Here is an 18,720-nt window from a genome sequence, read left to right on the forward strand (position 1 = left end):
TTGTTGTTTAATTCAGATAAACCAAATAAAAATCAAATTTTAAATTAGTCAACCCTATCTCTTTAAAAGATTTTGTCTGTACTGTATTGACATAGGTATTATTTTAATTTTACGAATATTTAAATTATAATTTGGTCATATATATATTATATAGAATATATATAAAACATATATATATTATGTAGAATCATAATGTAAATGTGTTTTACTTTGTTTTCTTGAAATCTACATTACAGCTGTGTTTAAGGGGTTTATCAGTTACAGTATTAGAATCTTAATATGAGTCTTCCACCCTCAGTGGGGTTGGGGGTAAGGATGTTCTCAGTCACAGTGTCTGGGTGGTGGGAGGGGGAGGGCGGTTTTCATTCTCATGCAGTTATCTGTGTTCATCTTTGTATCTAGAAAAATAAAAATTAAATATACTCTTTAAGTACCACTTGTCCTCTATTATTAAAGTTTCAATCTACCCTTTTCAGGTTCTGAAGTGTTAAAAGAAGTAAGAAGGAACTCAATTTTGTGTTATGTCATAGCCATATGGTAACTCCTTCTACACAGTCTGCTAAGGAACAGCGAACTCTCCCTAGTGGCAGGCTTCTAATTACTATATGTACTTTTCAAGAAGGGCTTATTAAGGTTAATTTTGCAGAATTTTTAATGTCTGAAACCAGATCTGGATTTTCATGTTTTTCTTCATGTTTAAAGTAAGAAACGAGTAACGCTACAGTGCTGTATTCAGTACTGCAGTCTGGCTCCGTGCTGATGATTGCAATTTTAGATGAAATGCGTGATGTAAAATTACCAGTGACCACAGTCAACTGGGGAAAATGTGCTGCTGTCATTGATAATTGGGCTTATTTTATCAGTAAAATATATGTATTTTCTTAAACACAAAAGACAAAGTGCAAACCCGGTAGATATTTTTCAAGACGGTTTTCTCCCAAACATAGTTTATCTTCAAATCTATCTTGGTATCATTTGAGACCCCTTTCATACCCAGCCCTGAGGAAATGGCAGAGACTGGACTGTCGTATCTTTGTGTTGGGCCATTGTCCTGTCAGGAAGACCTTTGGAAAAACTGTTGGTTTTTCTAGGGCTTTATCTGCCATTGATTTGCAGAACCAAGACCAGCCATATGGCAGAGTAATGGCTTAGTAGAGGAGTGGGCACGAGGAGCTCAGTGAGGTGGCTTCAGGTTGAGCCCGAGACCCCTTCCAACCTGCCATTATGTACAGGGCACAGTCTGTTAATCAGTTCAATGAAAAACACATTTGGTGTGTTTGTTAGAAGTTTCTCTGAAATACTCTTTCATAATTTTTGATTGGTCAATATTATTAAATAAATGTAACTTATGATAAGGGGAATAAGATTAGGACTGTTGACCTGAAATGCTAGTGTCCCTGAGCATGATAGAAAGAAAGTATCAAAAGATATTTACTTGTGCTAAACTTCAGTCCTGGTACTCCAGGGGACATTTAAAAAATAATTATGAAAGTATCAGATTTATCATTTAATTTATAATGGCCGATGTAGGTAGAACATATGTAGAGAGTGCTTGCAGGAATGTTACTTTTTCCCTAACTGTTTTTCAATATTTGTTTACCAGCTCTCTGATGTGATCTCTGTGGGTGAGAAGCCCCTGGCAGAACATGACTGGTACCATGGTGCTATCCCCCGGATAGAGGCACAGGAACTGCTGAAGCAGCAAGGAGACTTCCTGGTGCGAGAGAGCCATGGGAAACCTGGTGAATATGTCCTTTCTGTATATTCTGACGGACAAAGGAGGCACTTTATCATACAATTTGTTGATGTACGTGTCCAGTCTAGTATACGTATACATTGATGTAGCCCATTGTGGTAGACGTGCAATACACTGGTGGATGGCTTCTGAGATTTGCTTTCCATGCTAAGCATTTAGCGTTAAGTCCACCCTTAACTCTCTGGTAATTCCATGATTATAATGCTCTAAAACTGACTGAGATAATAATCTTAATGAGAAAATGACATTAAAAAGTTAATAAAATTAAATTTAAATGGAAATAACTAAATGTTGAATTTGAATACTAAAGTATTTTAAGTTAAAAACAAAGTAATGTAAATACCACGTCTTTTTCTTCCAGTAGTAAAACTAGTTTCAAACTGTGATCTATTTTGTTGAATAGAATTAAAGGAAAATCTTCAACTAAAGATTGTTGAATTTATTTTATGATTCACTATTACTGTTTTTTTTCTGTTTCTCTGTAGTATCTGTTGATTTTAATTAGTAGTAAATAGAAAATGATAAATATAAATAGTATACTTACATTATTTATTCTAAAGCTAATACTTTTGGAAGTTTAAAATTTTTAAGCTACTTTTAATGACTTATGATCATTGTGTGTGTTTGTAATATGTGGGGAGGGGGTGGTGCTGCTGTACACACGTGTGAAGGTATCCTGACAGCTTGCCAGAGTCAGGTTGCCAGGCTTTTGCAGCAAGTGCACTCACCCACCGAGCCTTTCATAGGCCCAAGCATTGTGAAGCTGCTCCCGGGCACACTGTCATTATCCAGCTCCACATAGATGAGTAGTAATTTTGACAGATTTGTAGTGGCAATGCTTTGGCAAATAGGAGAATCGCTGCCTGCATTTGTCATTTTTCAATCCGTTATTTTGAAATGAATCACATCTGAGAAATGCCTGTCCACACTTTAGTTCATGTCAAGGCCCAGAGGTAATTCTAGGTACTTTACGTAAAGATTAAGCTACAACCATACGCAAAATTTATAGGATTTTAGTGACTTGTATATATACCAGTGTGAACTTATGGTTGACTGATTGAGCCACGAAACTTAGCTTAACAGGCAATGATAAATTAAAGATAAAACAACATTTTAAGATAAAGCTTTGGTGAAAATCTTCATATAATGGCATTGTCTATTCTCTTGTTCATTCATAATGTACTTACTGAGTATTATGTTAGACACACATGTTTGTGTGTGCATAAACATATAAATACAGCCTGCTAAGACTTTTGTTGTTTATGTGTATCTGGTTTGGGAGCTGACCACTTTGTACTGGACAGCCGTTCGTAGGGCTCCTCCCCCAGAGGAGCTGGTCTCCCTCTCACCCATTACCCTTTGCCTGTCATATCTTGTTCAAGGGTGTGATCCCACGAGTTCCCCTTTTGCAGCAGCATGCCTTCACTATTTTTTTCTTAAAAGAAGAAATATTAATGGTAACACATTTTTGAAAGATGTTTAACACCTCAGATCATATCAGTTAGACCACTGAGATAACATGTCTGTTTTTTTAGAAGACAGACTAAGCCTATGTTTTGATGGAAATGTTAATTAGTGTAGGCATTATAGAGTTCACTGTAGGGCATCCCTGACATACAGAAAATGGAGCTGGGACATGAGCTGGAAACCCTGTGTCTTGGATCAGATGATTAATTGAAATGAAGAACATGTTAAAAAGAGATACTGCCGTGGTTTCCTCTACACTCCTCAGAATAGCAAGGATGTGAAATCCACTGAACTGTCCAGTAGACAGACAGAGAGAAGGTGTACTCATCCACAGAAACATGGGCGATCCTGCCATGGCTAGCGTGGGTGTGCTGGGACAGTGCTGCTATGGGACATAACTCAGGTAGAAAACACTTGCTGTGGGAAGCCCAGTGAGCAGACACTACAGAAGCTGCGAAGAGCAGAGAGAGGTTCCTCAGGGGCAGTGGTGCAGTGTCTGTATCTGAAATAGGCAGTCCTGGTTCTCATGGTATAGGGAGAGTATAATTAACAGTATTGCATCTTACCTGTCAAACAGAAGAATTTTACTGTACTCGCCATAAAGAAATGAGCCAGGTTTCAGGTGGTGGATATCCTCCTTCAGGTTATTTGATCCCTGACATAGTCACAAATGAGAGCATCACATTGTGGTTGCCATGTGCACAAAGCTTTGACCAACCATATCTTCTTTTTTAATTAAGAAATGGAAAGAGATCAGATATTGATCATGTATCAAATTCACTTTGAGGTAATTAAATCTATGAGTTAACTTAGATTCATTACTGCAGTCTCTGGGCTCTTTAAAGCTACATTTTAAATTCATGCTCTGGGTCTCTGTGTGTGCAGTAAAATGCCAATATGGTTTTACATAGCAATTCTAAACTTGTGGCTTACCCTTGTATAGTTAGGATTATTTTTCCATTGTACAGTAATTATTCCATCATCATTATTAGGCCAAGGCAATCACTATTTTAAAGTTTAAGTGAAACTATTATGTCATTTTCTATACTTCTAATATACTTTCAGATTTAGCCATTCCAAACCCTTACTTTCCAGGAGGTACTGATTTTATGTCCAAGGAGGTACTGATCAACTAACTACCATTTTCAAGGCCAGCTTGGAGAACACAGCAAGATTCTGTTTCCAAAAATTCAAATCAAACCAACCAACCAAACAAGAAACCCAAGTTAGCCTTACTTTGTTGCCATATTACCATAAAGTCGCACCATTCTGGGTAGGATTGGGTCAGAGGCGGTAGGAGGACCTCAGGCAGCATATGCAGCAGAGGATGGCCTTATCAGGATCAGTGAGAGGAGAGGCCCTTGGCCCTTGAAGGCTCAACACCCCAGAGTAGGTATTGCCAGGGTGGAGAGATGGGAGGGAGGGGATGGGTGGGGGAACACTCTCAAAGAGGCAGGGGATGGGGAATGGGATAGGGAGATTCCAGAGGGAAAACTGGGAAAGGGGATAACGTTTGAAATGTAAGTGAAGAAGATATCTAATAAAAAAATAAAAACATTTGATTAAAAAAAATGAAAGGGAATTTATTGGTCTTATACCATATTAGGGTACTGAGAGCTTCACAGGTATCAGAATAATTTTTGTAAAATTAGTAATTCAAAATTTTGAAATGTTCTTAAATTAAGAAAGGGAAACAAAACCTAGTGTTTTATTAGGTAGCTGTGTAGTTCTGGGGACAGAGATATCAGGTTACATAAGACGTAGAGCAGGATTAATGTGAGTGAACTTCATTTCATTACTTACTGTTAAATATTGCACATCAGCATCTTGTGCTCATGAGTGTGAACCATGTATAAACTGTATTTTATTTTCTGACTTCCTGACACTTAATGCATTTTATGTCATTAACATGTTTCTTTCTCCAGGCCACTTATGCCACGGATTGTACTAGACCATAGAGTTGTCACACTGAGTAAAAAACAAACAAGTCTGTTGCCTATACCTGCATTCTAGAGGGACACAGATAATAAAAATCCTAAGATGGGAATGGAGAGATGGCTTCCAGAGGACACGAGTTGGGTTCTCCAGCATCTGGGTTAAATGACTCTCAACCACCTGTGACTGCAGCCTGAGGGAATCTGCCACCCTTTTGTGGCTTCTGTGGAGACACACAAACACTAGAAAATAACTACAGTATGTGTGCTAGTAGACTCAAACATAATAATTATACATTCTAAGGAGAAAACGTTAATAACATTGAGGAGGTGGGACAGAATTACGTTGTACAAATGGAGATTGTGTGTCGGTGACTAGAGTTAATCTCACTGAAAAGAAGGTGAGTGTTGAGAGCCAGACAGGAAGTCAGTAAAGGAGATATTACCCACAGTGCTGTCTGCCTTATACATCCATTCATGTAGCTGACCAGCACACCGCTACTTCTCAGGCAGGAGTGCATCTCATCTTTTAGAACAGGAAGGTATTCCAGTGCTAGGAGACTAGTGAGCAAAGACGAGGAGTGGCCAGAGGATAAGACGGCAGTGAGCCCAGATTGCCTTATATCTTCTTTGGCTTTTATGCTGAGGGAAGAAAGGATTTTAATTAAGCAAAGCAAAGGAGCTATCCTCAGGTGCCCTGACTGCTGTGTTAGGCATAAATTGAAAGAAGATAGGGGTAGACATCATATTTAGTTGCAATGCTGTTGCGGTTGGTGTTACTGTTGCAGCTCATACTCTGCTGACATTCTAGTTCTCCTGTCCTTATTTATTGTTGCAAACCATGTCTACCACACTGAGCTAGGGAAATAGCAAAACATCCCCTCCTCTCTGGTGGGATTTTGGTCAGCTTCTTCCTGCCTCACCCACGATCCCCTTCTCAGCTTTCGACAGTCGCTTCTCCTCCCCCTCCCTAGTTTTATAAAGTTGACAAGTTGAGTTTCTTCACAGTTTCCTAATGTGGCGCATGTTCACATTGCATCTCTGACACTTTCTATGTGCTAGTTACACCCAAGGAGGAACCACACAGAAGCTTTTCTTACAGTGCATTGCAGTTCTGCCAATGAAAAGTGTGTTAATGGGTTATTTCTGCATTTCCTGCTGTCAGTTCTTACACATAATAACCGAACTACTGGTCTATTTAAATATGAAACCCAAGAAAAGCTTAACAAAGTGTGGGAAAAGGCTGCTTGCCTACAGATCGGAAGTGTGGAGGGTCCTTAGATCTGAGCCTGGAGAGCCAGCTTAGCTGTTAGAAGAAAGTACTGCTTTTGCAGAGGATGAAGTTCTGTTAGGCTGACACCTGCCTGTCAATCCAGACAGCTCTCCATGTGCACCCACACACATGATATACCCTGAAATAACAAAGTGCATCCAAAGAGGTGCCAGGCTCTGAGCTTGCTGATCCCACGGGCTTATTGCTGATGCTGTTCATTATTTATCTTCATCTCTTGTGTAAATGATGCTTAGATTTTACTTTTTATGTATCAATGGTGCATCGAGTTCCTACTGTAGAAAAACCCATTGTATTAGCAAATAAGAAATGAGTATCTTATGTATTATTAGGTGTCCTCAAACCTTAAACAGCATTTTTGTTACTGAAAGTTTATTGACAGGAGCGTCCGTGAAGACACACAAACACCTTCTGCTTAAAGCTATGTGGGCATCTGTCTTCTCTGCTGTGGTCACCTCATGACTGTCATCTAATGCAACCGAGTTTCCTTAGTTGTTCTCTTACTATAATGATGGTATGACTTATGTTCAGCCTGAATTTTTTTTGTTAGAATATTTGGCAGTAGATTATGGAGTTTCATGTTTCTGTCTGTTTTACTATTTTACTATCTGTAAGTTTATAGTTGAATATTGTTAGAACTATTTATGCTACTGTGCACTGGCAGCTCTCCATAAACAGAACGTAACTCCTGGATTAAGATCATTATTTTCTGAAACAGTGTGTTTCTGCTAATTCCACATTGTTGTTCTCTCTCCAGAATTTATATCGATTTGAGGGCACCGGGTTTTCGAATATCCCTCAACTTATAGATCACCACTTCAGTACAAAACAAGTCATCACCAAGAAGTCTGGGGTGGTTCTGCTGAATCCTATTCCAAAGGTAGGGCTGCTGAGATCTTGCTTCTTCTTCTTCTTTTTTAAAGAATTGTTTGTTAGCATTTGTCACAGAAGAAAGCTTTTAGGTTATGTGCCAGACTCAGAGACAAATTACTTCTGTGAACATCAATAACTCCTGGCAATCTAGCTGAAATATAGACCTACCTTAATTTTATTAAGACACATAGTCTTTCCATTCAGCATACGCTAGGATACAAATGGCCTAATTTGTTTTCTTTCTTTCCCAATTATCTTGAAAGATGTGAGGATCAGACTTTGAAAGATTCTGGCAAAAGATTTGAAGATGTATACATCAAAGAAGAGGGCTAGCATTTAGGAGTAAGTTTAGTTAGAATTTTAGTTTTGAGCCTCAAGTTTACAGTGTGTTGAAAGTTTGGGACTGGCTAAAGCTGTATTCTCTTCTCAGAAAATCCTTGCTCCTCCAAAAAATATATATATTTTAATTAAAATAGAACTGTATCATATCCCCCTTTCCTCCCTACAGCCCTTCCTAGTCTCTCTCCTATCCCCTCAAATTAATAGCCTCTTTTCCTATATTATTGTTACATATATATGTGTGTGTTTATGTATATGTACCCACAAATACTTAATTACAACCTTAAAAAATGTATCCAAAAAAAAAAAAAAATCCTCACATGAGAAGTGTTATGCGTTTTAGACAGCACCTTAAGGATTAGACACAGTGTAACAGTAAACCTGTCAGGCCTTTCAGCACTTTGACAGTTGAGAGAAATGGGTGGGGAATGGCAGGGACCCTTTCCTTTGAGGGCTGTACAACATGAAGAATGGTGTAAAAATGGGAGACATTAAAATTGGTAGGTGGCATGTATCTAGTTGATTTTTATAGGTCAATCCAGTGTTGTTGTTCTCTCAATGTGGACACACCCCAAGTTTCACTTCACTCCTGACATATAATTTGTCAATTTGTCCTTTTGTTGTTACTGTTTTACACCCAGATTCTCAAAATCCACAAGCCCGAGCTTCCCTGTAATGTCTCTGTCTGCACCTACTTTCTCCAGTCAGATGACAGGAGTTTTGTGTTCTTAATTACACACTTGACTGTGAACTTCACTTCTAGTGTATCCTATTATGAGTCAACCTCAAGCCAGTAACATACCTTTTACCCATTAGGTTAATATAAAATAGGCTGTTTTACATATACTGCTGCTTGGCTTTACAAGCTAACCAAATATTTGCACAATCTATAGGTTAGTCAGGTTCATGTTAGAGACCAAATCCATGATGGAAATTAACTTGCAGATTTGGGTCTGAGTAGGAATATAGAATTTCAAATAAAATTGCATCTCTCACTGCATAAAAATTTCCATGAAGTGAACTTGGGTAATGGATCGGATTTTCTAGACTACTGCATGGTCAACTACTGTCTTTCTGTCGGATCTCGAATACGACGGGGCTGATTACCTCATCATCTTATAGTCCTAGACGTGCAAATAAGTGGCTGTCGGAAACTGTGGGAGGCGAAGAGCTGTGGATGATTGTGGGGTCAGAGCGCAGCCAGTCCACATGCTAACCTGGGCAGCCTAGTGTTTGAAGTATGCGTGTGCTCTGAAGAATCCTACTAATATTTTGTAAAGATCGTTGCAGTACAGAGGTTGTAAAGGGCATCTTTCAGTTACGAGTGGGAACAATTGCTGGGGATTTTATTGTGGTGGTTTTACCATACATCTTTCTTTGAAAAGTTATTTGTCTTCTTATTATGAATCTATTTTTCAATTTAAATTGTGTAAGAAGCTAATATATTTGACCATCTAAAAGGCTGTAAAATACCCAATTTTTATCTTTATAGACTTTATATTTAGTCTATGTAAAGAAGGTTGTTTTGCTTTAGATGCAATTTCTGTTTCCCATTTATATTTTCTCTTATTCATCAAATTATCAGTTTATTACTGTAATGCCTAAGTGACTAAGGCAGTTTCTTATCTTTACTTTTTGTATTTACTCACATGTGCAGGGAAAGTAGACAACTAGAGTGGGGAATTGCCTATCTTCACAGCTTAATAATGCTGTTAGTGAATGGGCACCGTACAGTCGGCTCCTCACCTGCTCCCATTCTCTCTGCACTGCTTCCCAGAGCCTGTGCAGGGCTGAGCAGGTGGGCTGTTGTAAGTAGCACTAACAGATCCCCTAATGCTCTTCTCCATGGTTAACCCCTAATGGCTATGTACATTCACCTTTATATGACGCCATGTATTTTAATTTTTGCTCCCCCTCAAGTGCAGTGCAAGTTCTATAAGATCAGAGCTGTATCTGACTTAGTGTCTCTGTGTCCCTGCTACCTGGAAGAGTGAACGGGAATGAGCACGCAGCAGACGTAAAAGATTGACATCAGTGGAGTCCTAGGACTGTTGAGTACCTCCCTCCCCATCCTCTTCCTTCCCAGTGCTGGTGATTGCGTCCAGAGCCTCCTGGGTACCCAGCAGTCCCTCCACAATGGAGGCTGACCTCTTCATATACATTATCTTATGTACCCCTCCCATACGGCTATGGAATATGTTACTAGGTGTGTACAGGAATCTTGTTGCTTTTGACATTGAACAGGTTGATGGAAGAGGGAGGACTTCTGAAGACAGCATAACAGATAGGGGCAGTGTGTGGACTCGGTCCATGTTCTAACCACGGCTCACAGGGCAGGACTTTAGTAGAAGCTACAAGAACTGTGCACTGTAAGGAGTGTGATGTGGATATGAGGAAAGGAAGTCTTCTACCTTGATAAGGTGCTAACTTGGAAAGTGACTTCTAGATATTCAAACCTGTGCATCTGTATAAAGGGAACCTAATGAAACTGATAGTACACAACTGGAATTTGAGCTCCAATGTAGACTTTGAGAAGATAATGGCACTTCAGAAGTTATTTTTTTGGGGGGGAGGAGTAAAGCTCATATTTCTTCCAATGTAGCTTTTAGGGAAGAAATTATCTGAATGGAATGCAGAGCTCAGCATGTTCATGAAAAAATGCAGGTCAACCAGGCGGAGGGCTGGGACTTGAGCAAATGCTTGCCTCCTGGCTGAGTCAATGGACTGGCTGTTTACCAGACTCCAGTATTGATTGCCAAAATATTCAGGCTTATTTTGAGGAGGTGTAATAAATTTACTTCTCCATGACTAGAAATTCTAACGTGTCTGCAGAAGAGTCTGGCAGCTGCGTGCTGGATCCAGTGCAAGGTACCAGCCGCTCCCGTGCCCAGCGCAGGCTGACATGTGCAGGGGCACTTTTCCGTGTTAGTTTTACATGACTCCAGCCAGCTTTGCTGTCTGCTTGGTGAGGTAGCCACCCCGCCCAAGGTTGTTATCTAAGATTTTCTTCTTATAGTGGCGTATTACACAGGGTTGGGTATATTTATGTTTCCTTGGTTTAGCATTTTGTGAAACCAGAAAAACTTTCTTTTCCCTAAGTCTCTGCCCACAGTCCTCAATTTATAAAGCACATTGGGCAGTCATTAAGATAATTATATATTTGAATAAATAGAATAATGGAAAATACACATGGTTCAGTATTCATTCATAGATACTTACTTATTAATCACTCTCCTCAGCAGTGTTCTGACTTACAGTGTGAATCCTCTAAGTATTAACAGTAAGGAGGTAACTTAAGAAGGGTTAAGTTGATTGGCGAAGGCATGGGTTAGCTCTGTGGACCTGCATATCATGTGGGCAAGGGGAAGCTACTGCTTTTTATTTCTAAAACATTTAACATTGAGTTTCTGATGGTTTGAGACAGGGTCTCAGGTAGCTCCCATTGGCCTGAGCTCACTGTGTAGCTGAGAATGAACATTGGTCCTGAAGCTCCTCCCAGTGCAGGGTTAAAGTCTTGCAGCACTGCAGCTGGCTTAGCCCAAACATTGTGAGTGACCTAATAGGATTTCTTAGTATGGTTTCACTGAGAAGTCGAAATAAAAGCGCTCTCTGTGTAGTTATGTGCAGGGGTGACAGTGAAATGTTCAACAATGCAGCCTGGACACCAACCCATCATAGCGAGTCAGTCTGTAGGGATGTTTCCTACATGAATATCCTCAGAGCATATGTATGTATGCGTGTGCGGTTACCTGTCTATACACACACACACACACACACACACACACACACACACACACACACACACAGCTTTTAAAATCTGTATATAAAATGTTTGCTAGTCAGGAATAACTCATTTCACAAAACAGTAGATCTCATCAGTATACCAAACAGCTCCTACTAAGTGAGAAACCAAGGGCAGACAGCCAAGGAGAGTAATTGGCCTTCCAGATAAACGCATAGTTCAAAAATTGGAAATACCTTTTAAATGCCTTTTAATGGTAGTAGAGATAATTCTCCACTGTCAGTAGACTAAGAATATTTAAAACTATGTCAAATGCCATCTCTATCTAGAGCATTAATCTAAATTCAAAATAATACCTTTTTTCCCTGACATACATGGTAATTGATCACTCTGATCGATTTTTAGAGTATGAGATCACAAAACCTTCTACAAGGTTGTATGGCAGAGTCTGCCAAAATTACAAATGTGTAGCTGTGACTCAGCAGCAGTTCATAATTTATGTCCTGCCCTTGTGTGTCTGCTCTTCACTGTAACATTGTTCAGGCGTCAGCAGGTGGAAAACTTTACTAATTGGGTTAGCTAAATAATTCATGGTCCTCTATCCAAGGAGTTCTTTACTTAGGGATGCTTTCTATATTCTGAATAAAGAGTTCAATGGTCTATTGATTTAAAAGGAGAATATCACAAAACAGAGTTTATGTCACATTGCTTTTGTTTCTGAGGACCATAAACATGTGTGAGATCATGTGCCTGAATTTTCTTACTAATCAAGAAACGTCGATCATAGACACAGAATGTGTCTGTAGCTTTGTAGTATAGAGCTTTCTTTGATACTCACTAATTTAACTTTCAATATAGGTAGGTGTGTGTACGTGTGTGTGTGTGTGTGTGTGTGTGTGTGTGTGTATAAATTAAATGTTTATGAGTAGTGGACAGAATGTAGTATTACTAATAAGAAATTAGCTATACTTTGTAATTTACGTCTGTGGTGGTCAGAGGAGCCTTGCGTGAGTGAGTTCTGTCTTCCACCGTGTGGGTCCCAGGTCTCAAATTCAGATCATCAAGCTTGGTAGCAAATGCCTCTACCCACTGATTGATCCCACTGCCTCACATTTTCCATCTTTAATATTATCAACCCTGTGAGTCTGCTGAGACAATGTTGTGACGTAGCATTTGCTGTCAAGCAATTAGGACTTCCCAGGAAGATGTTCCACCAGAACAATATGAAGAATAGAACCGGGCTGGGAAGGTGGGTCATTTGGTGGTTCCTGACTTTGGGTCCCCAGCATCCATGGAAAGTGCTGAACCTGGCACCTGAGCCCAGCTCGGGGTGGCAAGGGTGTCTAGGGTGTGTAGGATAGACATTCTAGCGTGTCCTGTCTCAAAAAAGTAGAGAGTAATTTAGTCAGAACCTTTGGCTACATGTTCAATAACTATATTTCTTTCAATAATATGTTTTCCAGGCTATTTTGCTTATCTTTATTAACAGGTAAATATATGTATGTATAAAATATGTCAACTGGGGGAAATGGGAGTTCTTTCTACTTGTGGTAGTGTAGGCAGTAAAGTGAAGCTAGCAGAGCTCTTTGCATGTTCGCCTGGCTTGTCTTTCAGGTCTGGAGTAGTTATAAGGCCGTAACCAGTTCTTAACCTAGCTGTCCAAAGTGCTTAGCAGTCACGCTGGCCTCATTTGTCACTGAACTGTTCGGAAATATCTCTATGTTTAAGAGAAAAACGTTGTTCAAATAGCTTGAGGCTCGTCTTCTAGAACCTCCACTTTAAACTTCTCATCTGCAGTCAGTTCTCCTTGTCCTGGCCGTGGATGTTGTGTGAGCTGAGACTTGTGATCACTGTGTGCACACTCTGGTGACAGAAGGACCGATGCTCATGGAATAGAGTACTACAGTGGGAAAATAATCTACACAACAGTATTTCAGTACCACGTTACTTTGTGTTTGAAGGGGTGACTTAGGGCAGCCTAAGCATAATTTCAATGTTTGTTACCATTATTTTTGTCATGTGAAAACTTTTCCTTAACTGTATTCTGTGCCACTGCTTAATAGAACACTGTAAAGAATTGTTTGGTGGCTGTGCTCAGTTTCTTTATGGAGAAATTAAAGTGAAACCCTGGACACACAAGCTGAGGAGTCTTAATGTATAGACGTGTATTGAAAGCAGGCAAAGAAAACCGATATGTACTGTTTTCAGTGTATTGTTAGTGAATGCCAATTTGAGACATACATGAGAGGTTTAATTAATATTTTAAAAGTAACAATATGTTTCAGTAATCTAGAAGAGAAATAGCAGGGGCTGTGAATGTTGTCTTTAACAAGATGGACTTGGAGCAAGTCATAGATAGCTGAGGTCAGACATGCAGAGGAGTGCTCTTTGATAAAAGACCGATGTGATACCCCAAGGCCTGTTTAGATGGCAAGATCAGTCTGCAAAAGCAGGTGATTTGGAAGGTGAATTACCTGAAGTGTTCATGGAAGCCAGGCTTTGAGAGCCTTGAATCCAGGAGTAAACATGAAATGTGCTCTTTTGCTGCAAGTGGATAAGCACAGAGTGAATGTGACCCGAGCATAGCCCCACTGCACTGCCTGACTCACCAAAGCATCGAAACCCAGCACACCTGTTTAGTTGCTTGAAGAATGTGACCAATGTATTAGCACATTAGACAACAGAAACTCAATATTCATTTGCTGTGTCTGACATTAAATTTGCATAACTGTTCCAACTTATTAGGCAGTGATGTTTAAGTAGGAACAAATTACCAGCACCATGGAAAATGAGCAATGATGGAAACTTTTTAAGCAAATGCCTAAATAGCAAAGGGTTATTCTTGTGAAATATATGTGATCTCACCTTAACTATATTTCCACAATGTTTAATATTTAGGTACAATACAAGAGGCCTTATATGCTCAGTAACAAGTAGCAACATGTGAAGAAAAAATGAACGCAAAGTTTTAGAAACGTACTAAAATCTCTTAAGTGGTCAGTTCTGAGTCACTTAAGCAGAGATTAGCAGTCTATATTGTTGTACTTTTCAGGTGATGAATGTATGTATCTAGCACATATTTGATACTCAGGGTCCCCATGGACTAGGACAGATGGAGAAAGCAAGGAAGGCTCAGTGGTTAAGAGCACCCATTACATGGTCCCAAGTCCATTCCCTGCACCCACAGGGCAGTTGACAGCCATTCCTTACGTCAATGGCAGGAGTTCCAGCACCCTCTTGTGGTCTGTGTGGGTACAGCATGCGTGCTGGTGCACATATGCACATGCAGGCAAGCACTGAAACGTACACAGGACATTACATAATTGTTTTTATTTTTTAATTTAATTATTTCTTAAGTGTGGACTTTGGAGATGATAATGTTTCACAGTGTCAGAAAGTTGGGCGTTCTGATTACATTTTGAATGAAATCTTTTGAAGTAATCAGTGTGTGCTTAGCTTCCGTTTTATTCACATAACAATTTTGTTCTTATGTTATCATTTTCTTTTTTTACTTTATATTAGAGGTTATGTGGAGGAAGGCATGGAGCTCACTGGAAAATGCTCACCTAGCAAGCCCAAGGCCCTTAGTCCTATCTCTAGCACTGCAGAGAACAAAATCCTGTTTCACAATGATATGGTTACAGCCTCTTAGAAACCATTATCTGTTTGTAAGAACTGAAAGAAACATTGACCTCTTACTAACCTTCATTACTTTAGATTGTTGTAACCTATATTTTAGCTTAATAAAATATATTTGGCAATTTAACTGATACTTTTCTCTGATGGTAACGTTGGTAGAGTTCCTTATTTGCAAATATTGTCCTGTGTAAACCTGTTTCAGCAGGGAAAGGGAGAGGCATACATGATATGCAAGCTTATTTACCATGGAGAAGAGACATTGATATTTTATCTCACTAAATTAATGTTCACCTTTTACCTGGCACTCAGAGAGAACTTGTCCCAAATCTTCTTTTCAAAGAGTAATAAATATGCCTGTTAAAAAATGTAATGACATTGAAGTAACAGGGTTTAAATTAGAAAGGCCATGGGCATCAGAAAGACAACTGAGAACTATTTTTTAAATGGAAAGCTTCATCCATATATATTCATAAATCTTGGAAAAAAGAAACTTTTTGTTATTATGTAACAAATTGCATTTATTAAATGTGGAACAAAGAGTTGACAGCACCGTAAGCTGAACTATAACATCTTTATCACTAGTGTCCGTGGGGCTAGCTGTGCTGACGGAGAGCCGAGGCAGCGTCAGCCGATGGCAGTTTCCTTTTAGCATGTCCCTTAGGGACAGATGTCAAATGTCACCCATGGCCCTCTTTGATCTGCAGTCTCGCTTCCAGGCACATCTCTCACTGGTCAACTCAGGCAGAATTTTCAAATGCAATTTAGTGGTGTTATTTTCTGTTTAAATAAATTCTTTAAAGTCATTAAACAGTTAAATCATTAAACATTCAAATAATTAAATCCACATTCGTTGGAAAACATGAGGATTCTTTCTTTTCCTGTGTGTCTGAAGTGTTTGGTGTATGTGTGTGTGGTTCATGCGCTTCGTTTGAGGCCCATGTACTCGTGTCCCAGGTGGGGAAGTCAGAGGAGGGCATCAGGTGCCATTTGCCTCCATTCTGCCTTGTCCCCTTGAACCCTAGAACATTCACAAGGAGCAGAGAGCCCCGTTTTTGATTTTGGAGAATCTGTGATTTCAGAATTGTAAGGTAACCAATCCGTGCTGGTTTAGAGTGTCTCACTTTTGTGGTCATCCCTTACAGCAGCTGTAGATGCAGGAAGTGAGGTTAGAAGTGATGTGTGGTTGTTATTTTATGTAAGAGGGTTCGGTCTCTGTATTGAGGGAGATAGGAAGCGCTGAAAGGTTTTATTCTGAGAAGAATTATGATCAAATTTATATTTTGTGTAGGTAAATCATGGCTTTGTTGTAGAAGCCAGTCAGTGTATTGATGACCAGTGATGGGCTGCAATGAAGAAATAAGACATAAAACGATCAGTTTGAGGCTTAGGTAATGACGGGGTGCTGCTGAGATAAATGCATGACCCCTAGCTTACTTATCTGTGAAGGCCTGTCTAACGTGAGCATTCCCTTGCTGCCTTATTCCTGTTCTGGCGCCACTGCAGGCCTACACATGGAGGGCTGTGGGAGTGAGTGGTGCTGAAAGTCTTAACTCCCTGTGTGTGGTTGGTCCTGATGCTCACTGATGCTCAAGGGCCATCCTTGCAAACTGACCTGAATGAAAAAGAATAAGCTCTCCACACCTGTGCTTCAGACAACCTGAGTGTAGCAAGACTACATGCATTTCACCTTGGACAGATGGGGTTGGGGTGGGGAATCACATTGATCATAGAATAACCTGGTAGTTATTTGAGGTATAAACGATGACCCCACTTTACTCATCTCACGGTGAGCTAATGATCAAGAATCAATGAAGCAGAAATTCCTATTTTATAGCTTTTTGGAAAAGTTGATGTTCCAAAATTGATTTTCAAAGTCTCAGGAGAATTTTAAAGAAAGATATTTAAGATAGTATTCTGCATGAAGATTATAGCTTGTTTGTTTGTTCTTGTTGGGAGTTGTATGTTTGCTGTTCAGTCTTTCAAAGGTGGTTTCAGAAGATTGTATATAGAAAGTTAAATAATTTAAGAATTAGACATTTGAACGCTGTTTGATATATTTTTGACTGATCAAGAAAGTCAACCTGAACATTTCCTCTTCACTGCAATGCTCCTCATTTCTATGCAGTATACATTCGAGCATACTTAAACTCTCCTGTCCAGCATGCCCCACGTTCACAATAATACACTTTCCCAACTCCCAAATGCACATTTCTTCACTCAGAATGGTGCCAGTCCGCCTCGCTGGCTCCGCTAGAGCATGCACGGAACATGTTAATTGCTTCTGTGTTTCCTTACCAGTGCTATTAACATGTCCATGCGCTAACTCTCCCCGTGTGTCTGGTGATGGCAGGCACGGGCATCGGTGTGTTCACTCTCCAGGCAGTGTTTCCCCAGCGACATCACTGAGCTGCTGACGAGATGCTCTGGCAGTTTCTGCAGAGCTGAGGATGCTGCTGAGGTGACGGAGCACTGCCGTGTGCCTCTGAGGAAAGAATTCTCAGTTCCAGCACAAACGTCAGCACTGGTGCTCCTCTGACGAAGGCCTGCCCCTCTGCGGTGACGTAATATGTCACAGTTGCTGCTTTCTTAGAGGCCCTACTGGCCCCTCACTGTCTGCATCCTTCACATCTCTCAGCTTCTGCTCTAGCCCAACATAAAATCTTTTTAATTATTAATTGAGTTGAGTTTTGATTAAAATCTGGACAGTTGATTCATATAATTCTAGTTGTGAAATATATGCAAGATGGTAAATTAGGTTTTGTCACCTTGTGACAGAATGATTTTTGACATGGCAGTCCTTCTTAGCAGCTTCTTAGCACATCAGGTAGACACGTCTTTCAAAGCCATGTTAAAATCCCAGGTTAAGAGCAGAGGAGACATTGTCCTCTGTCCATCTGTCGTCTGTCAGCAGCATTTGACTTCAGACACTTGAGAGTTGTAGTAGCAGAACAAAGGTTACAGATGGTCAGAAGACAAATGGCAGAATAAAAATGTATTTTCAAGTCCTGCATCATGGTAGAGTTTTCACCTGGCATGAAGAGGTTGCTCTGGGGAAGCAAGCACACACACATACACACACACACACACACACACACACACACACACACACACACACACAGCCTTCCCACATTCATTCCCAGGTCACCCCATGTTCACCTTCTCTGTCTCTGCACCCCACTTCCTCTCCCCTTTCTGATTTCTCCCCTCCTCTTACTTTCCTCTTAGTTGTTGCTGTTGATGTGATCAGCAACTGCTCCTTAGTCACCTGTTGTATCCGGCGCTGCTGCTGGTAGCTCTTTTATAAGCTCACTGTGGAGAGTTAGCTTGTCGAGGGAGAACTCTAGAGCGTGTGGAGAGGGAAATGAGGGAATGCTCAATTATAGAAACCGCTCAACTGTTCAAGTCGATAGCAACTGAAGAAGCATACACATACATCCCGTAAAGTTCCTGCAGTGTAAAGTGGGCGGACGCGCCCACAGCTAGGCAATGGCATGTACCATTGACGTGTGTTTGGGGATTAAAGTAAAAAATTAGAACCGTGGACAGTCGACTAAGCAGATGAAAATATAGGAGGCTAGGGTCTGAAAAAGCTCTTGTCTCAGATATAACTAAGTGCTTTATAGTCATTGTGGTAACAAGCACAGGAATGAAACAAATCAGCATTAATCTGAGAGCACGT

The 18,720-nt window shown here is 40.1% G+C and overlaps 1 protein-coding gene across 2 annotated transcripts in view; it reads left to right on the top strand.

The window, feature by feature from the left end:
• Positions 1-18,720, top strand: part of FER (FER tyrosine kinase) — a 233,664-nt gene that overhangs the window by 120,168 nt on the left and 94,776 nt on the right. For both annotated transcript variants that reach the window (XM_080932834.1, XM_080932835.1), the window contains exons 11-12: positions 1,604-1,807; positions 7,206-7,328. In XM_080932834.1, coding sequence (XP_080788960.1) covers positions 1,604-1,807; positions 7,206-7,328 — 327 coding nt within the window. The remainder of the gene's footprint in view (positions 1-1,603; positions 1,808-7,205; positions 7,329-18,720) is intronic.

Source organism: Micromys minutus (genome assembly GCF_963924665.1).
Source record: "Micromys minutus genome assembly, chromosome: 19".
NCBI lineage: Eukaryota > Metazoa > Chordata > Mammalia > Rodentia > Muridae > Micromys > Micromys minutus.